Genomic DNA, 22,173 nt, shown 5'->3' with positions numbered 1-22,173 from the left:
AACTAATTTTAGAGAGGGGACACAGAATGATACACAAGGACACACAGACAAGGAAAAAGAATAAAACAAGTCAGCAGGTAACATCACATACGGATTATTTTTCTGAGGGAAACACTGAATAAACAAATGAAGTAATAAAAACATGAAAAAAGACAATTATTTGTGAATTTGGTAAGTTTAAAATGAGCTGCTGGAGTTTAACTGATCAAATTTGTGCCACAATGCGCATGATTTCCTGTCAGTACATCGATGTAAAGCAGTGGTTACCGACTCATCTGGCCGCAGGGTCAGGATTTTGTCTTAAATCATTAGTTCAAGGTCAGCACATCAGATCAATTATCAAATATTCAGTTTTATTTTACAAAATGTAAACAGCACGTGGGCTTAGAATACACTAAAATAAACATTTTAAAAGAATGAAGGGCAATTACTTAAAACTCAAGTAAATAAATAGCACTGCCACCAAAAAAGTGCATATTGAAAATCGGTGAAATAAAAACACTGCAAAGAAACAGCTTGTTTATAGGCCAAATCATACCAAGAACAGGGCCATAACATAGCTGAACAGCAGAAAATGCCACTTTAAAATAAAAGCTCTGTACCAGAAATTACAAATAAAGAGTGTTTTTTACAAACTTGACAAGATCTAGAGTCACTTAAAGTCCTTTCAGAATGGACCTGTGACCCACTTTTGGACTGCGACCCACCAGTTGGGAACCACTGCTGTAAAGGTCATTCATTTTTTGTACACCAACTGCCAAAATAGAGCAAATTAACACCAGCACGTAGTGTTTGCTGGAGTGTATTCTTGTCTCGCTGTTATCTGAATCACATGCTGCCGTCTGGACTCACAGTAAAGATCACTGTCCTTAACTGAGGACACTGTCCTCATGATTAAGGCGAGCCTTAATAGGATTACACTCAGGCAGGACGAGCTTTCCCCCACCTCCTCCTCCAGCCGTCTGCCTGCAGGGTCACGTCGACTGACCCTTTAGGTCACACTCTCACTGCCCGACTTAAATACACCCATTTGTTCTATTTTCTGGCTTTTTATTGGTCTGAACATGCACGAACAGTCTTAAAAAGAAGACAACACACACTGATTTCAGTATTTCAACAGTCAAATGTACAGGATGTACTTTTTCAGCTTGAGCGTCTGTAATTGTTGCTCATACAAAAGGAGACTTGTATGCTGTCAAAAGCTGAAAGACGCTGAAACTGGGAAACACACTGGTGACTTGGTACATTACCAAGGTAACAGAAACAAGGACACTTGTGTTTAATTGTGTGTCTGCTCTGAAAGTACTGAATCATAACTTTAAGATTAATAATTTATGGTAAAAACAAGTCATTTAAAATCGGACTTTCACATTATTCATCAGGAATTAAATGTTGGAAATTTACATTTTTTATACAGCTGAGTGTGAAAATCCTAATCATTTTAACATGAAAACGTTCTCAAGCATACTGTATTTTATTTCTCAAATTATTTCAGGTATTTTTTCTTCATTTTGGTGGGATTTTCTGTAGCTTAATAAATATAATTCATTTAAGTCATGTGACTTAAAAATCCCTTTTAAGATGTTGGTTTTAAGAGTAATTTGTAAGTTATATGTCTAATTAATGGACTGTATGTAAAGAAACCAACAACCTAATTGCCAGAAAAATGTTAGCATCATTTGTTTCTGCCAACCATGGATATGTTACATTTGTGTTATTATGTGGCCAATATGTTGAAACTTCATGTTTCCACAAGATTGTGGTTAACGTATGGTTAGGTTTAGGCACAAAAACACTTAATGATGGTTAGGAAAAGACCATATTTTGGCTTAAAATCCTTTTTGGGAGCTTAATCCTGACATGAAGAGCAGCGATGTCTCTGTAAAAAACAACTGCTTTTTGTGGCACCGTCTACACCGACGAGGCGCTACAAAACACTCATATTTAGAGCTCAAATAGCCGATGGAAACAATGACACACTAAAAGACAACTGTTTTTGCTGTTTGTCGGTCTCCAGCAGTAGTTTGGAGGTGACTTCTTTAGTTCTTGTTCATACTGAACTGAAGAAGCCGCTCGGATGAGAGGCAAAACATCCTCAAGAAACTTAGGAAGGTCTAGCTGCCTACGATACAGCACCTAGAGGTATAATGGCAACATTTTCTTTTGCCCACTGGACTTAAAAAAAGACAAAAGAAAAGAGAAAACACCCCGATGAAGGAAAAATAGTCGGCATGGTTTCGGGATGTAAAACTGGCAAACAGCTCTCCCCTCGCTGCGTGTGCAGTCTCAATGAAAACACCATGTAATGACCGACCTCCTGCCTTCAAACCACAACTTAAACAGCAGTTTTATTTGACTTTTCTTAGCGGGTATTTCTAAAACATTAAATAAAACACAGCATTAGAAAGTGGCGACACGAGAAGGCCGCAGAGAAGAGCTGAAGGAAACAGAGCAGTCGAAAAAAAAAAAAAAAAAGTCAAAACTAAAAGCCACAAACTGGAACCAAAGTGTGTTTGAAACACTTGCGTGTGATAGTGAATAATGAAAATTGACAACAGAGGACAAGAAACAGGCAGCCATGTTGGCTTTAACACCGTGATCCTGCCAGTTCAACGTGTGTGTGTGTGTGTGTGTGTGTGTGTGTGTGTGTGTGTGCAGGTAAACCGTCTGCAGCAGAGCGACATAAACAAGGCATTAGTGGGCTAATGGAGCTCTCACTGCTGAGACGCTGCTGTGAAGATGTCTGGCCAGCCCTGACACCTCTGAGTGTGTGTGTGCGTGCGCGTGTGTGTGCGTGTCATTTAGTGTGTGCGTGTCAGTGCCTGAGCACACAGTGAATGTAGGTCACTGTGCTGTTCCCACAGACTGAAGATGCATGTGGTGGTAATTACAGAAAGTGCTGTGGACAGTGTAAAGCATGAGCTCATGTAATTCTTCTGCCTAATGCTGACAAAGGGGAATAATTACTGAAAATGTGGTTATCCTCTAATTCCACCATCGTGGTTAGCTACATAAAAACACAACCCGCACATAATGGTGCCATTAACTTATCTGTTTTATAAATGTCAAGGTCAATTAGACCACTTATTCACTTTTTTAACGTAAAAATAAGCAGTGTCTCATGGTGGCAGTAGCTCCGGCTCATTTCTGCTCTTGCTGTGTTGTTAGTGTGTTTTCATCCCTCAGCAGCATCACAGATCGGTTACGTAATGTGTGAGCGAATCCTCAGGAGGCTCTCACCTCCAGATTCAATCTCTGTGATATCAGACGTCAGTGTGACACATCTTCAAAGCTACCCTTGTCTCTTGATATTACCCTTCTCGCCCTACATCTTCCTACTTTTTGGGCCTCTCGTGCCAAAACATTCCTTTCATATTTGCATCACACATATTCAACGCAGGATGAAAAAGATCTTAACACCTGACACCGAGGGTGTTCGGCCAGGAGAGAGCTTTTCTTGTCATACTATATTTAGTCTTTGGGCACATCGAATTACTGTTTTCTTCCTAAAATATAATGAAATTATGGAAAAACTGGAATTACTGTCTTACTGTCTTCAGTTATTACTGATTGTATGCCTCCACACAGAAGTCACCAGTCCACGAACTTACAATCTAATAACTACGTCTGTGAAAACATGAATGTGACACAAACATCTTCCCCTCGGCAACATAGAAGATTACCACAGTTTCAATGTGGACACCCAAAATTAGTGTCAATAATTCAGTATCTGACCAAATGTCTCCCCTTCTGTTCCTGAGTTATGACGTTAGCCAGAAAAGTGTTTTTGCATAACGTTATGATGTCACAGTGAAGTTAACCTTCGACCTTTTTTAAAAAAGTGTCTGCACTTCATTATTTTATACTATTAAACATTTGGGTGAACTTTTGTCATAATTAGCGCATGAATTCTTGAGTTACGATCAAAAACATGCTTTGTGAGGTGACAGTGACCTTGATTTTTACCACTACTTTCTAATTCTTGAGTTTAAGAGGATGTTTGTGCTAAATTTAGGAAATTCCCTCACAGCCTTTTTGCGATGTTGAATTCACAAGAATGAGAGGGACTTTGACACTTTGACCACCAACATTTAATCAGTTCACCACTGAGTCCAAGTGAATGTTTGAGGAAAAAATAGAAAAAAATCCCTCAAGGAGCTTTTAAAATATTACCTTTAAGAGAATAAGATTGATTTAAGGTCACGCTGAACTTGACCTTTGACCACCAAAATCTAATAAATTCATTGTTGAGTCTTAGTGAATGTTTGTGCCAAATATGAAAATTGGATGAACTGACAACCCCAAAAACATAAAACGGCTATCACTAGCCCAGATGCATAAAAACAGGAATCCCAAAGACTAAATATAGTAAGACAAAAAAAATTCAGTCAAACTTTTTTTTTTTAAATTAAAATTTTCATTTATGGACATAAATGGGTATAAAATATATAATATAGCTGCTCTCAAGATGTTAGGCATTTAAAAATATCTATATATTCTATAAAAATAGATAATCAACCATTAAAAAATATATATATATGTAATTTATGTAATTGTACAATACGAAATCCTCAAATTCCCTAAAAAAACACAGAAGACGAAACCTCAATGTGCTCAATCACAGCTTTCATCAGCAGTAAGAAAACATGAACTCACGGTCAGAGCTGAAGTCATCTATCAAGATTATTTCTTGAATCAGTGATGGAGGACTTCTCATCAGGACACTGAGAGGAAGAAAACAGAAAAAGACATCAGAAAAGTGCCTCTGTTAATGACTAATCAGGCCGTTTGTGTCCGACCACGTTACCTTTTGATGGTGCGAAGGAGAGTGGAGCGAGCCTCATTGTGGAAAGTGATGATGATGCTCGTGGCGGGAAGTTCTGTGTCATAGTTCAGAGACGCACACCTACAGCACGGAGAAAAGAAATCGTCACTTTATCACACCGTTACAGCACGTTTACCGTCCGTCTCTTTAAAAACATATTTATGAACACACACACTGGGCAGCTGTGATGAGCGGCGGTGCCCTGCGGTGCAGTCGCCTCAGCATTGTTGCCTTAGTGACATGGAAATATATGGTTGCCAAGCAACAATTGCACAGACTTCTGGCCCCCTGCTTTAATCTGCTACCTGTTGCTGGGAGCTTCAAGACCAGGTCAGAAGACATGAAGACGAATTTATCACACGCCATTGATCTTGTTATTGTGAACCATTTCACTGTTTACAGCAACAAAATCACAAAATAACTGTTCACCCAGATTCGGTGACTTTTTTTAAATAACTCCTTAAAACCCATTTTTATAGACTTCCTTTTATGTGATGTTGTCTTTTAATTCTTTTTATTTTGTCTTTTAATTCATCTTTTATCTTTTATTGTGTCCTTTAACTCTTCTAATTTATCTTTTTACTTTCTCTGCCCTGATCCTGCTCATTATTACTGTCATTATTGTTATTTTTATTAATAAAAGTTATTGTTATTATCATCACTTTTATTATTATTGTAACTGTATTTTTCTAATATGTCCCTGCCTTAACCTTTCTACTTAATTCTGCCCTCACTTTTGTCTGCCCTTCCTCTGCATTATTGCATTACTGAAACTGTTTTAATTTCTTACAGCCTCTTTGCCTCGTTTGTCAAAGCACTTTGTAAACTGTGTTTTTTAAGGTGTTATATAAATAAAGTTATTATTATCATTATTATTAGTGATTAAGGTTACCAAAAATATACCCAGAAGTCACTATTATAGTTTGATTCCTCCATTTGCCCCCTGGGCTGTAATTTTTTCAGCCCGTTGAGAAGTCCACATCCAGCTGGAGAGACGGATTCATCAACTCAAGATTCTTGTTTTTTCAAATCAAAGCACGTGTTTACGTTATTTTGTCCAGCCCCTGTGTGTGTGACAGATACAGCCTCGAGTGAACCCAGCAGTCAGGACGGTCAGGTCAACTACCTTTAAGCGTACGAAACAGATTTTTCCAAACAACTCCAAATCCATGTGCAGCTCAAGCAAGATTAGTCCTCAATCTACTTGTGCAGATCAAAGGCAGACAGACAGACAGCACCTGGGCTGAGACATTAACCCTGCGCACCTGTAGTGACGGGTGTCTCTGATGGCTCGCTCGCTGCCCAGCCGGTCGCTCTCCTGCAGGTTGAAGGCGTGATCTCTGTACGGGTCGTCCCCTGGTTTCAGTTGCTTCCCCGCCAGGTAGGCCTTCTCATCGAAGCCGCCCAGCAGCTGGCCCTGCTGCTCTGCCCGCGGAGGCTGCGTCACCTGCACGAGCACAAGGTGTGTTTACATGTTTACATCACCCAGAGTCACAGGAAAATGTATTAACCCTCTGAGACCTGAGCAAATTGGCTTGAAGTCTTTCAAAAACATAGGTAAAAGGCAAAAAAAAATTAGAATAAGTAAATAAAGAAAAGTAAAACAAAAAAAAGATATAACCTGAGTCGAAAGGATCTTAAAAATAATAATAGTTCTGTAAATATTGTTAAATATATAACAATGATAATTATAATAATAATATCATTTTGGGACATTTTCTACTAATTCTTGGCAAGTTGCATTTTCAGTGGCATTTTCTTTTTTCCTTTGTTTTTAAAAGAAAGCAAACCAACTTGCTCAGATTTCAAAGGTTTAAATAGTTGTGAACATGTCTGAATGCAACACCATACAAGTTATGTCAATCCAGATTTCAAAGGGTCAAAACAGTGCCTAAGTAAGAATAAATTATAAAAAAAAATCTTGTCAAAGAGAGAATAATTGATAATAAATCAAGAATGAGTTAGATTTAAATGTCGTACAAACAAATTCACTCCCTGTCACACATGTGGACACACAGAGGTGCAAACTGCAGCTCGAATTGTGTTTGGTGTCAACACTCCACTCCCTCACTGTCAACAAACTATTCTTCTGCCACATCCATTATTACTGTGAGACGGCTTCGTGCCACATGCAACATCCTCATAAAGAGAAAGCTGTTTTTAAACTGTCTGTCTTTAAAGTTGTGCAGAAAACTGTACAGCAATTCATTTTATAAATGTCACTGTTGGTTTGAGTGAATTTCACAGACCTCCAGGTTAAAAATCTTTCTCTGCACATAAAAGACCAAATAAACCTTTAACAGCAGAAACACAATTATTGTTCAAACAGGATGTTTGATGATTTTTACTTGAAACTGTTTGGCGACAACTGCTGTGCTGCATGTTGACTTAGAAACTGAGACTGAGGCTTATTCTCTGTCTTTTATTAGAAGTGCATCTAATAAATAATTTGATCTTTGATTTATCTCTTGATTTATCACCAGCTAAGATAGCATCACAGCAGCTGATATTTGTTTCCACCTCATGATGCTGTGTGTGTGTCACCATGGAGAAATGTGGTCCTGATGACACCCGTTGGACCAGGAAACACCACAGAAGCTGTTTTGAGTATTTTGCCAGTTGTTTAAATGTCAGTCATTCTGTTTATGGACTGATTTGTTAATGCTATAACATTGCAACTATGCAAGACGCAGCCACTAAACTTTAAAGGTGTTTATTTGGGATGAAAATGAAGGCTGAGTTTGAAGATAAGCACGGTGTAAGCAGGGTGACTGGAGGAAGGAAAGATGTAATTGGCCCCACACACTACACCTCTGGCTCATGAAGCTTTTTAAGTGTGTAACTGAGATCACATCGACAGCTGAGTTTACAGATTTGTGTGGTCTGTGCAACAGCACCGTTGGCCGACGTTGGTCTTAGAATTGTAAGATTGTTGTATTGCTCCTGGAGTGAACGCGTCACAGCATTATCTTTTTACTTACTCATTTGGTCTATAAAAAGTCAGACAATAGTGAAAAAAGCCTGTCAGCTTTTCCAAATGCCCAAGGTGATGTATTCAAATTGCTTGTTTTGTTTGACTAATAACCTAAAACCTAATGATGGAGTACTGTGGTTGAAAGCCTAAAAAAAAAAGCTAGCATGTAGATTTTTGTTAAATTATTTATTTTCATCAAATTGATTCAACTGAAACACTTAATTCAAAGGAAAATTATTCTTCAGTTATTTTGATAACTGATTAATCTTTTAAGCCATATAACGAGCATATATTTCAGATATTCTCTGATTCCAGCTTTTCAAACAGAATATTTAGTTGCATTTCATGGTCTTATATCAGTGTAAATTGAATATCTTTTAGCTTTTAGTTGAACAAAAAAAAGCAATGTGAAGACGTTAGCTTCCTCTCTGGGATGTGATGGGCTTTGTCATGATTTTCTGCTACATAATCACCAGAAAAAATGTGGCATTGTACATTTCCATTTCTGCAGACCATGGATATGTCTTACATTTGCATGTTATTATGTAGCAGATATGTTTACATTTGACAGTGCTATTTAATGTGTTAAGTTTAGGCACAAAATCCACTTGGTTATGGTTAAAAAAAGATCATGTTTTGGCTTAAAATATCCAGTTTTGGGTGCACAATCCCCAAGCAGTGATGTCCTGGTAAAAACAACTGCGTTTCATGGCAGTGTACTCACTGGAAAAGCTGTGATGGGTTACTAATGACTGGTTTTGCTGTTTATTGGTCTGCAGCTTGGCAGGCATCTAACCAAGGTGGCAAAGTCAGCTCATATACTATATTTCACTTTAGAAACACTGATATGATACATATGAAACATGAAAATGTGACATTTTAGTTGCACAATACCAACATTGTCTTTCTGACATTTTATGAACAAAAAACTACAGAATAATCCACAAAAATAACTGTGTGTTGCAGCCAACAAGCTACTGTTTTCACAGTCACAAATGAGCTTTCACGCTCCTCAAAGGAATTAAATTTTTACAGAGGAAACACAAGAAGATATAATATTTTAGAAGCTGGCATGTGCTGAATAACTGAATAACAATTAATTAATTATCATGACTGTTGCAGATTAAACTCCCACTGATCAATTAATTGATTAATGGTAAATGGACTTAGATAGCGATTTTCTGCCTTTTTTGAATAAAGCACTTTCACAACCACACACAAATGCATCGCGGCCTCGCCACTCGTAGCATTTTGGGTTCAGTGTCTTGCTCAGGGACACTTGGACATGTGGTGAGGAAGAACAGGGAATCAAAAACCCAACCTTGAGATTAATGAAAGACTCGCTCTACCTCCTGAGCCTCAGCAGCCCAGATTATCCAATAAACTGTTTCACCTCTACATTCAGCTGATGTCTGAAAAGTCTAGAAGCCATGTACACTACTCCTCCGCTGTGCCGCTGCACTGTAATCCTGCTGCAACACTGCTCATCTGAGAATTAAACCATGTCCCTTTATTGCACTCACGTTTAAGCCAGTCTGAGTAAAAGCATCAGCCAAATGATTAAAATGTAAATGCTACTTTCTTATTCAGGTCACCGTGTCAGTGCTAACGGGGCAAAATGGGACGGGCACTCATCAAAGCAGAATACACAGTCTATAAAATCCTCAGTAATTAATGGGTTCCCCCACAAGGAGCTTTAACACCACCGAGTGGGAGGTAAAAACAGCAGATGAATACATAAAAGCAGATGAGAGTAGCTGTCATCAAAGAGAAGCAACAGCAAGATGGACAGATGGAAGAATGGATGGCGAAATGAGAAAATGATAATAAAGGGTGAAGCTTTGCTCTGTGCTGCTTTATCAAAGGTCGGTGTAGCTGAAGGATTTATAAAAAGCTCCTGACCAGGTTCAGGTGAGAGTGACCTCATTTTCAGTCTCTCCAGGGGAGCAGCGTGAACGGTTCAAGGATTTACACACAAACATGTCCGCAGTGCACCGCAACAGAGGAAACGCTGTCGATTAATAATGATATCAGTGTGTTATCTGCACAGACTCAAGCTACCAAACTGCTAACATCTAGCAGGTGAACATAGTGGAGCATTTAGCAGCTAAACTGACATATTTTCCTCAATAAATTTGTGGGGTGCGAAACAGAGTTTAAAGAGAGTGAATATTGGACTGATATGTATGCAGTGGACAGAAACACAACTCTAAATGAAAGCAAATGTTGCTCTGGGTCTGTTGGTTGCTTAAATAGCCACTGGTGGAAAGTAACTAAGTACATTTCCTCAACATTGTGCATTGTTGCATATTTCTGCACTGGAGCAAGCTGTCGGACATATCCACGCGCTGGAGCGGGCTGTTGGACATGTAATATCATAATGAAATTAAAGCTGCAAGCAGCGATGAAAGAGCTCTCACACACCCACGTATGTCAGGGTACTAATGGGACACCAAGTAAAGCGGTCGTTCATGACTGTGAAAGTCCGATAATGTACACAGAGAATTTGGACCCTGGAGTGAGCTATTTCACATGGTGTAGTACTTCCAGTGGCCATTAGGTGGCAGTGGAGGGGACACAGATTCCATGTCATCTTGGTGGGCATAATTCGTAGACCAAGCCATGTAAATCCAATGATAATTGTCCCTCAAGGCTTACTTGCTCCCACCAGTAGGTGACGCTATTACGACTGGTGAATATTGTAATACAGATGTGTTCAGGGCAGGACCCTTATTAAACATATGAAGTTTTAGGCAGATTGGACAATGTACACCGAAGTTACAACAATTTCCTGTTCTATGCCGAGACATCAAAATTGTATGCCGCGCCATGGGAAAACCGTAAAAGTTTTGCGCAAACCTTTGATAACTTTTATTGATGAAGGGGTTAGGATTGGACACACCCATTTTGAAGTCAATCGGATTAATCCTTTAGGACAAGTTCGCAAAAGAAGGAGGCCCCAAATCGCGAAAGTCAGCACAAAATTCACAATGGCCGACTTCATGTCGGGTTTCGGGGGTGGGTGCAAGAGGCTTTTTTGTGCGTCTGGGCATGATACATAAGTGTACGTAAGTTTAATAAATGCTGTGTGGGAAAACTGGTCTAATTAGCACCGCCCTGTAGATAACTGTCATTGTTTCAGCCCTGCACATTCCTGTAGAGAAAAGAAAAAAAAATCCAGTTCTGCCGGTCTTTCACACTCTACGTTTTACTAAAACTGGTCAGGTGTTTGCGAAAATGTTGACACAAGGACCACAAGCAGCAGATGTCAACACATTTCTACAGCTGGTGTAGAAAGGAGGTAAAAAGACAAAATAAAACAAGATACTCCAGTGGTTTATGTTGTTCTTGACATATTTTGTTGTATTTTTTTGCCATTCTATGATATTCTTAATGTATATTACAGTATGATAGGCCTATTTTATTTGTAGCATAATATTTTTTATATTTCTAAAGCTCTACATACTAGTTTTAAACATTTTAATATAGCACAATGCATTTTTTACACTCTTTAGCATTTTAAATATATTTTATATTGTTGATATTTACATAGATTTTAGCATAATAACATTTTATTTTTATAATTTACATACCTACTTTAATACTTTTTATTTCTGCTTTCTTATAACATAGTGGCTTTAATGGATCACAATTCCCTCTGGGGATCAATAAAGTGTTTCTGATTCTGATTTCACTTGATGTCCACCTGTCACCTGCCGTGTTACTCTGAAGGTGCAATGTAAACAAAGTTTCCTATTTACTTACTTACACCCTGTGATAAACCAGTTTAGTCGCAGCTGTTTATTCAAACACTCTGTGTTATACATATAAATGTTATTATAGCAACATAAAATTATATTATGTTTACTGAATTCACTGAACTTAATTAAGTTGTATTAAAGAAAATTTAAATTGTATAAATAAAGTTGCATCAATTATACTTTTACATCATTATATACTGAGTTTCTGTCTACAATTGAACCAGAAGAGAAAGGCCTTGTGTTGACACTGTTGTATAATTCCCAATATTTTCGACACACTTCTCCGCCGCCCATCAAATGATGTTTGACCTCACTGCTTACCTCAAGAGCATCTCCACTTAACTCCAATTAACAAATACAATTTTCCATCCACTCTGCATGATTAGGCTACTAATTAGATGTCTAATTACATTACGTCTTCTGCATACGAGAAATGGTTAATTACAATGCCTAATTACCAAAAACACAACTCATTTCATAAGCAATTTACTGCCGGCACAAGTCATCTGCGTACAAGTTAAACAAGTGTGGAGAAAATTAAAAGATGAGACGCAGCTCCAATAAATCCAATACAGAAGGATTCAGAGCAGATTTTCTCTCCTATAAAACTCACATTAGAAGCATCGAAAAAAACACAAACATTGAATTAGGACTGATTCCTTTTAGAGCAAAGATACACATTTCTGCAGGACACCACAAGCGCATTTATCATTTCTACTCATTTAAGCAGTTTTATCTTTTCTGACAGGAACAAAGAGCACTAAGACTGAGAGGCGACCCTGAATTGACCATGAACTGGAAGAGGAGGAAATGTTTCATGGTTGCATTTTAGCACAAGTGATGAGTTACTCTTATTTAATTTCAGAATTAAACAAGTTTTTTCTTCCACCGTAACCTAAATCTCACTAGAGCCACTGCAGCCATATGACATATCAGAGAGGTTTTGCCACTATTCATAGCTAAGACCTCTTTCCAAAATTGTGTGTTTCATATCCCTCGGTAATCCGCAAGTATCATCATGACTAAATATTAAAGGCTACAGAAAAAAATGGTACTCAGAGGATAATAAGACAAAAATAACAGAAGGCACTCCGAGGCTCGGCCCACTGAATTAAATATGAAGCTCGTCTGGAAGATGAACACGTCTGCTGGCTACTTCAAGCCGAATTAAAAGACAAATCACATACAAGTCAAAGCCGCCTGAGAGATGAGGCCCTGCTGACGACGGGGTCCTACACAACACACACTATCATGTAGAGGTGATGTGGTGGGTTTACGTCCTTTACGTGATCTTTTTACTGCCTTATATATCCATAGTTAGTTTACACGTTCACAAGCAAGTTTTACGCATTTTTTCTTTAGCTAACAGGGATTCATATAGTGCAAACCATAAATAAGCTCTATTTGTATGTTATTGTAACCTCTTTAACCCTTGATGCTGTTCAGTTAGATTTTGTTTAAACCTGCAAAAATTTTATTTTAATTGTATTGAAGCTCCCAGAGTTTCCAAACAAACTGAATATGTCTCAAGTTGGTGAAAATGTGTATAAAAGAAGCAGAAAATGTGGAATATTCTCATTTGGAGTCTTGGTTTTAAGCATTTCACTCGTTTTAAGCATTACTATATGGTTAAATTTGAAGGCTTTCACAGTCTTCTTTTATTCCACTAAACTTTGAGATAATTACCGAACAGTATTTACAACTAGTGTAAACATAGCTCCCTCTTGACACACAGTAATGCATTAATTATGAATACCACGTAATAGTAAAACACTCTAAGCCAAAAAAAATCAAAGAAGCAAAGAAAAGCTTAGTTATTAGTAGTTTTTACCATATGTTGTAATTCTTTGTAATCTTGATGTAAATATTTAGCTTTTGTTTTGTTTTGTTTTTTACCATCAATATTGTATATTACTTCGATATCTTCTCTTGGGGCAGGCATTGGAAACTAGCTTTCACTGTAATCTATATATGTGATTATGTATTTACTACAGCTTGTTTGAAACCGACTGAAGTTGTACTTTGTTAATTCCCATTGTCCCTATCAAATAAATTAAATAAATAAGACTAAATAATCCTTCAACCATTGTTTCTGTTTACCAAACTAATTAAAATAAAGATATTTTCAACATTTCTGCATTAAATTATTAAAAACAGACTTGAATCAAAGCTTACATGACAAAAAAGGACAATTTGTTAGGGTACCAGAAAGTTAAGCTCTGGTGGAGGTTAATACATTGAGGGTTTGTATGTATTTCTGTGATGGAAAATATGTCTAATCCTTGTTCAGACACGATTGTTAACGGCACATTTAACCTAATTCTCTTGTGACGTGTTTATATGGTCACATGTCGAATCATAGTCTCCGGGTCAGTCAGGAAAAAATGGTCTGAGCAATAAAACCAGCCCAATGATGATGATGATGATGATGATGATGAAACTACTTCATATCAAACAACAGATAAAAACTTAACGTTGTTAGCAGTTTTCATTTCCTGGAAAAAACCCGCAGGAGGATTATGACAAACTGACTGGCTGATTAGCTGGATGCGGGTCTGTGGTCAGATGTTTACAACATGTCCACTGCTGCATGTCGAGAGCCATGACAGCAGATGTGCGGGTCAGAGAGACAGCTGATTACTGCGTTCACACACTGGCGCTGTGCAGAAGAGGCAGGAGAGTGGTGCTGCGAAATTAGACCACTCAACGCAGGAAATGAGGGGAAAAAAGTGGAGCCAGTGCAAACAGATTTCACAGATGATGTCATTAGTGAATCAAATGCTGCTAATGAACGGGCTTATGGGGGAAGAAAGAGGGAGGAAAGCAGAGGACAAACGGTAATAAATGAAAAAAGAAAGAGAGAAGAGAGGGAGGGACAAAGCAAAAAAAAACATATAGAAGTCAATGACAAGAAAGAAAGAAAGAAAGAAAGAAAGAAAAGGAAATAATGAAGAAGGGACAAAGTGGAGAAAGTAATAAAGACATAAAGGAGGGTAGAAAAAATGAAAAGACAGAATGATGCAAGAAAAAAGAAATGAGGAAACAGAGAAGGGTGGAGAGAAAGAAAAAAGAGAGAAAAGGGAAAAATAATAGAATTAGAGAGACGGACACTACGTCTTTATTGTACGACAACGACAATAAAGACAAAGAGAAAGGAGGGAGATGTAAGGGAAAGGAAGAAAGACAGACAGACAGAAGGAAAGAGACAGACAGACAGACAGACAGACAGACAAAGACAGACAAAGACAGAAAGACAGACAAACAGACAGACAGACAGAGACGGACAGACAGACAGACAGACAGACAGACAGACAAAGACAGACACAAAGACACACAGGCAGACAGACAGACAAAGACAGACAGACAAAGACAGAAAGACAGACAGACAGACAGACAAAGACAGACAGACAGACAGACAAAGACAGACAGACCCCCTTGTTGAAGTCCCTCTGTCTAGTCTTTGTGTGCCAGCCTGAAAGATGAAAAGACAAGAAAAGACAGGGAAGAAGGAGAAGAAAGAATGAATGGAGGCAGGAAAGACAAAAAGGAAAATGAATGAAGGCGGACGGGGAAAAATAAATCAAAAAGAGAGAGGGACAGAGTGACAGAGTGACATATGAAAAAGAAATAAGGAGGACATATTTAGAGACATAAAAGAGAAAAAAGATAAAAGTAAAGAAGAAAAAAGGTGCTGAGGGAAAAGAAAGAATAAAGGAAGAGAGACAGGACAGACAGATGAAGGAAAAGAAACAAATAAAGGAGGATGGGCAGAATAAAAAGGAAAGACAACCGGGAAACGAGAGGAAGGACAGAGGGGTAACGGGACATATTAGGGGAAAATAGAAGATGGACAGAGTGATGAAAGACGAGCGGGACAGACCAGCCAGTCGCCAGACGAAAATGTCGTTTGTTCCCTCAAACCTCAAATATTTCACTTTGCATGTTTCATAAACATCATATAAACGTTACGGTGATGCAGGACGAGAGACGCCTGCCGAGCTGCATCACGATGTTCAAATCCAACAAACAGCTAAACTGGCTGTTTTTCAGCGAGTCATTTCTGTGCAAACACGGGCGACCCGTCACTTTCTTCCCAGCAGGGACAGTGACACCAAGAGCGCTTGTTTGTGGCGAGACACCACTGCATTTCCAGCTGCTATTGTGTCCCCGAAATCGAGTACTTTCAGCCAAAACGTGATCTTTTCCTAACCATGAAGTCTTTGTCTTGCCAGAACCTAACCACACACAGCGTTTAAACATTAAGGTTCAAGGTAACTATCATACCAACATTAACAATTTTAAGTGTAAAATATGTGATTAAGTGTTTCTTACAATGTTTGTGCCAAATTTTAAGAAATTCCCTCAAGGCGTTCTTGACATACTGTGTTTACGAGAATGGGACAGACGCATCGGTACACATGGGCGGACAAACTGAAAACATAATGCCTCCAGCCGCGACTGTCGCTGGAGGCAAAGGCACACAGATAAAGAAGGAGGGAAGGATCTAAGAAAGAAGCAAATGAGGGAAGGAAGAAGGAAAGGAATGGAGGAGAAGGAATAGGAAAGGACAGAATGACAAAAGTAAGAAACAGACAAAGGACAGGATGATGGACAAAAAGACAGTAGACGCATTTCCATTACAGATTTGCGCAAAAATTAAGAGATTTTTTTTTAAATGTAGATAAAACACAATTGCGACATGACTGCGTTTCCGTTGCGTGATGTTGTGTGACTTCTCCTCTCGTAATACTATTCCAGTAACCATGACGATGGACGTTCAAAACATTAGCAGGTTTATTTCTATTGCAGCCGTCACATTAGCTGTTGTTATTTCCAATCGAAGGCGACATAGGCGTGCTATACGAGCGATAATGGAAAGGCAAGCCTCTTATACGTGGGAGTGTCCACGTATATGTGATTTCTGGGAGCTGACAGTCGACGGTTTCACAGAGAAATTGTGGATTCAAAACTTCCGGATAATCCGCTCAACTTTTGAAGAGTTACGCAACAACAAACTCTTGTAGCGCCTGCTGCATCATGAGGGCGCCAGTTCATATCAACAAACACAAAACCACAGCGTCATGTGACTTGACAAAAAGTGTTTCCATTGTAGTTTTGTGAAATATGGCTTTTTCGAATCGCCTGAAATACCACCTCATGCAGGCATAAAAACTTTTTGCAATAAATGGGAGAAGTTGACGTGTTTCCATCAGGCGTATTTCATATTTGTAATTTCAATTTGCACAATTTGAGAGTTAATGGAAACCTGCCAAAGAAATAAAGAAAGGACAGAAAGACAGAAAGACAGAAAGAAAGACCCCTGGTTGAAGCCCTTCTCTCTGGTCGCTGTGTGCCAGCCTCCTCCTGTTGAACTGTTGGACTCTGTAGTGCAGAGCTGGCAGCCGGAGCGCTGCAGGTCAGGTTACCAGAACAAACTACAGCGAGGAAATCTCAGTTTGGCGACGAAGGTGAACGACCCCGCTGAGCAAATCAAAGATTACAAAAGAAAAAACGCTCTACGTGGAAACACTCAGATCCAAAGCATACAGTTCAAAGAACGATCTGATTAGATGTCTTGTTTGCGGTTCGCCAGCACAGATGATGCATCTCTCTTTTATACGACAATCAAACGCACAACGATTACCCAAAGCGCTTCCATATTTGTTTGCATGCATCTTCAGGTCTTCACCATACTCCTGGCCGGCGTTCAAACAACGATGCAGACCACAGTTCCCTCTTTTTTATGCACGAGGTAACTGCTTAAGTAGGCCTGCGAGCTTAAACGCCACAACAGCTCCACCGTTTGGCATTTGCCCTTGAATTATTAAATCCTGCGAACAGCGTTTTAATGAATCTGCTGCTGCTGGAGCGAAGCATCCTGACATGTTGGCACACATCCTCGGCCAGCTGGGACAGTTTTATTGGTCTTGTGAAAGAGACTCCAGTGTGCTGTATTTACACAACAGTCACTGTCTCTGAAAACTACAGTTAGATATTTAATTGAATTGTCTGTCAGCTTTGTTATGGAGTGAAATCACGAAAAGCAGCTGCAAAACAGCTATTCAGGGAAGAATTTATTTATGTTTTTGCCCCCAAAAATGAAATATTCTCACAGAATTCTAACTGGAGTCACTTTTACATTAAATGAAACTCTCTGTCTCGCAGTTTTGTTAGTTATTAGGCTGAAAATGAGAATGTAATGAAATTAAACATTATTAGGGCTAATTCTGGACCATTGTCTCCCAACCTGTGGGTCCTGACCCTTACTAGGGTCTGCCAAAGGTGCACGGGGGACATGATGTTTTTTTTTCAAGTACATAATAAAGACAGATAATTGTACAAAAAGGATGTAAAAATATCAGGAAAACTCATCTATGATGTAAAACAGGAAATAATCTGCTCAAAATGAATAAAAAGTGCTCGTTTTACACAAACTTCCGGCAGTTATTGCATTTAGTACTTGGGCTAATCAATCAGTTGTTCTCTACTGTTATTGTTGAGCATTCAACATAATATAAAATATAAAAGGAACAGGGGTCCCGAAAGGAAAAAGGTTGGGAACCACTGTTGCAACAATTCTTTGAATAACTGCAAAATTGCCAAACATATGCTGGTGGGAACTTGCTCTATATGACAATAAACATATCATATATTTTAGATTTGTATCAGTGGTCGAATAAAACAAGCTATTGCCTTTAGCTGTGGGACTTTATAACAGCCAATTTTACGTTTTCTGACATTTTATAGACAAAACGATTAATCCAGGATGGAAATAGTCCTCAGCTGCCACAGGTGTAGATTTCAGGGGCGCACAGGGGACACGTCCTCTGAAGAACATGTGCATTTGATAAGATACTGAACCCCAAATTGCTCCTGGTGGCTGTTCCATCAGTGTGAGTGTGTGTAAATGTATAAAAACTGAGTAGTAGGTCGAATGTGACTCGTAGTGTGAAAGAGCTTTGAGTGGTCAAAATATCTCGAAAAACACAACAAGTGCAGATCCTTATAGCATATATTCTTCCAACTAAGAGCATGAAAGTAGCAGAAGACTTTTGTTTTGACTAAATTTAGGCATTTACACCGTGAATAATGGCTGAAGGGGTTCACATTCGTGCCTAAAAATTCTCCAAAATGCAGGAAATTTAGTGCTTGATGCTCAAAATTTCTTGCCAGAGGACCCCCAAACCTTGTTCAATATGTGTTTTCTGCATTAAAAGCATAAAGAAGCAGACGTTTTTTAGACAAATTTAGAGCAATTAGTGCCATAAGTGCAAAAAAGGTAAAACTAAAATTCCCAACAAAATTTAAGCCCCCCAAATTTCCCATTTCACGTGTCCCCTATGTACAAAACCCACGCTGCTGCATCCCTAGGGTCCAACTAAATATTATTTATTTACGTTATTTTTTTTTCCTGTAAATGCAGTCAGAATAGCATTTAGCTCCAAAAAGTGTGAAAAATGCCAAACTCAAGTTTTCAAAGCACAAGTACAACTCGTACAAACTTAAACTTCAGTTTACAACTGTTTAAAACAGCAGAAAAGCAGCATGTTCTTACATTAAAGAAGCTGGAGCCACAAAAAAAACCATTTTTTCTTGATAAATGACTGAACTCACTGTTTATCAATTGTCTGTCTTGACAAATAAACCATCCTGCAGCACCACAGTCTTCCTCACTTTGGTTAAAATGACTAAAAGCACAAGCTACAGGTCTTGTATCTCTTTCCACTTAATGCATCAGAAAACCCTGCAGCCAAGTAGACCAGAACTCCTAATCTGAGCTGGCATAGACCCAGCTCCAGTCCCAGCAAACACTGTTCAGACTGTGTCTATAGGCTATGTGTTGCAACCTGGAGAGGTTACTGCAAGCAGACCACCACACCTACAGTATCATTTAGCAGAGGTTGTGTTCACTCCTCCGCCCTGGTAGCAGGCAACAACAGGCGGATACAGACCTGACCTGACAGAAACAGGCCTTTAATGACACACTGGAGGGCAGACTGAGCAAGGATGTCTGCTCTTGTGCCCTGTCCGAGCTGAAACCTGCGGTTTCTTTGCACCAATGCAAGAAAGGTCTCAGCATAATGTGGTTTACGAGGTGTTTGCGCACGACGCACAGGATTTATGGAAAGCCTCTTACGTGTGCTTGAGGTACTCGCAGGCTCGAGGAAGGCACGGAAAGGCAGGAAAACACAAGCAGCCTGTAGAATAATGGTATACGGCTGCACAGGAGGTGAGAGATGATGCGTTACAGCCGTCAAAGCAACATATTCCCGCTGTGACACCCAGCTGTGCATCACCACCTCCAACACCACCACCATCCCCATCACCCCTGGACCCACTCACACACACACACACACACACACACACACACACACACACACACACATACACACACATGCACATCAACATGCAGCACACACTCTCCTGCAGCTCGGCGCCTCCAGCGACCGCTCTCCTTTCTCTCTTTATCCCCGCAAGCCGCGCTCACTCACTATCAGCGGGATGGTCCTGTCGTCCCGGTGGATCTCCAGCCGCCCGGGGACCAGCTTCTGCCCATGGCCCCTGCCGCGGGTCTGCGACGCCGACGACGACGGCGACGACTGGGGCTTGTTGTCCTGCCACAGGTAATAAAACGTCCCCAGGATCCACGCAACGGTCAGAATCGCGATGGCGTTGGCCCGTATCCTGCGCATGGTGAGCCCATAAGGAGGGCTCCGGAGGCGAGCCCGGCTGGTTCAGGTCCGTCCGTCCCCGGCAGAAGGTGCAGCCTCCCCCGCCGGTGTGATGCGTTGAGTCGCAGCAGCGCAGACAGACAGCCTCTATCTCTCCGCGAACAGCCTCTTCTGCCGGAGCGCTGCTGCCTCTCTGCTGGGATTTGCGCACTGACACAGCCACGGTCCTAGCGCCGAGTCATATCATCCCCCTACACACACACACACACACTCACACACACACAAATTATCCATCCACACACTACAGTGAGGAGAGGATGTCCAATCTGCATCCAGCAGCTTGTTTCAGCTCTCATTGGTGCAGATCAGCAGGGAAATTAGGAGAGATGCATTTCTCCACTTCTTTTATCATTTCAGCCTCTGATCAGTGGTGGAAGAAGTATTTAATAATTTACTCAAGTAAAAGTACTGTTACCACACTATGAAAATACTCAGTTACAAGTAAAAGTACTGCATTAAAAATGTTATGCAAGAAGAAGTATAAGGAACACGTACTTAAAGTATTAAAAGTACCAGTGTAGAAAATTATTTTTGAAAGATTGAAAGAAAACAGCAGCCCCCCAAACTCAAAATTATGTTAAAAAAGAAAAAAAATCACTAAATAAGTCTAAATTATAAAAGATAAAATAAAATCGAAAATTCAAAAAATAGTGAAAAATTTCAATAAATTATTTTAAAAAATCAAAAACATGTAAAGAAGATCCCCCTCAATTTATCAAAATAGTTGATTAATAGTGAATAGTGATTAATTCTCTGTGAATTGACTGATTGATTAATCAACTAACTGTTGCAGCTGTACTTGAATAAACTGTTTGGTAATTTAGTTTCTAACAAAACATTATATTTCATAACACTTATAAAACTTGCACATTTTATATGCAAAAATGTGTTAAAGTTAAAGTATAAAATGACATGGAAATAAAATACTCAAGTAAAGTACAACTACCTCAAATTTGTATGTAAAGCCATTTAATTTATAACAAAACAACAGTTTTTAAAAAATGACTTTTAAAAAATCAGCCACTGCATCTCTTTCAGGAACAGTGTCCCTGTTTTCCTGGACAATCCCCTGACCTCTTTAATCGGGACCATTTCCTCTGTAAAAAGACGTATCAGTATCAACTAAAAATAAAAACTAGATGAGTTAAACTAAAACAACCTGTATGCCAGATACCACTGAATGAGAAAATATGTTAATTTTGGTGAACTGACCCTTTTATTCCTTCTATACTGCTCCCCCTGCAGCCAGAATCAAAATGAAGTCTGCAACTTATTTCTCCTCCCTGTATAAGAAGACTCATTATTCTGCCTATGCATTTTAAATTATACATTTAAATTAAGAGCCTGCAGCTCACAACCAGCATATTAAGCAGCTGAATTGATCATGAAGAGAAAAAAGAAGCCATTGCAGCCTTTGAACGGCAGCGTCATGAATATTCAAGTCCTCCTGAGTTAATTCTGGTTTTGCACAGATGACCTCTGCAACTATGACTTATTCAGCGTACGAATAAATCGGAGGCGTTAAAAAAAATGTCAGAATACATTAGACTGAGAAGACTTCTCTCTTAAATCCATAACGGGCCTTTTAATGGCTGCACGGACCAGCAAAGAAATCAGAGCAGAGCAGCAACACCTCCGAGGCATAACAGAGCTGAGGAGGCTGAAATATTTTCATCTCAATCTGGTAAAAGAAATAAAAAAACAGCCCTCAGTATGAGCTCATCTAACCCCACCTAACAGCTATAACACTGTGTGTGTGTGTGTGTGTGTGTGTGTGTGAGGCGTCCACACAGCTGGGCCCACAACCACCACAACATCAGGAATCAGGAATGCTAAGTTTTCCTTCAGCAGAAACGTAAAGAAACTTGATCCAGAGTCAGC

General features: G+C 39.3%; 1 protein-coding gene across 1 annotated transcript in view; it reads right to left on the bottom strand.

Annotated features, from left to right (window-relative positions):
- galnt16 (UDP-N-acetyl-alpha-D-galactosamine:polypeptide N-acetylgalactosaminyltransferase 16) overlaps window positions 1–20,435 on the bottom strand; it is a 51,656-nt gene extending 31,221 nt beyond the window's left edge. The window contains exons 1-4 of the mRNA XM_042501228.1: window positions 20,053–20,435; window positions 6,091–6,272; window positions 4,808–4,906; window positions 4,657–4,724 (exon numbers count right to left, since the gene is read on the bottom strand). Of these exons, the coding sequence (XP_042357162.1) occupies window positions 4,657–4,724; window positions 4,808–4,906; window positions 6,091–6,272; window positions 20,053–20,253 (550 nt within the window). The 5' untranslated portion in view covers window positions 20,254–20,435. The remainder of the gene's footprint in view (window positions 1–4,656; window positions 4,725–4,807; window positions 4,907–6,090; window positions 6,273–20,052) is intronic.
- Between the last annotated feature and the right edge of the window lie 1,738 nt (window positions 20,436–22,173).

The sequence above is a fragment of the Plectropomus leopardus genome, chromosome 14 (genome assembly GCF_008729295.1).
Source record: "Plectropomus leopardus isolate mb chromosome 14, YSFRI_Pleo_2.0, whole genome shotgun sequence".
Classification (NCBI taxonomy): Eukaryota; Metazoa; Chordata; class Actinopteri; order Perciformes; family Serranidae; genus Plectropomus; species Plectropomus leopardus.
The sequence above is the reverse complement of the archived record's forward strand: the minus strand, read 5'-3'. Positions and strand labels throughout refer to the sequence as shown.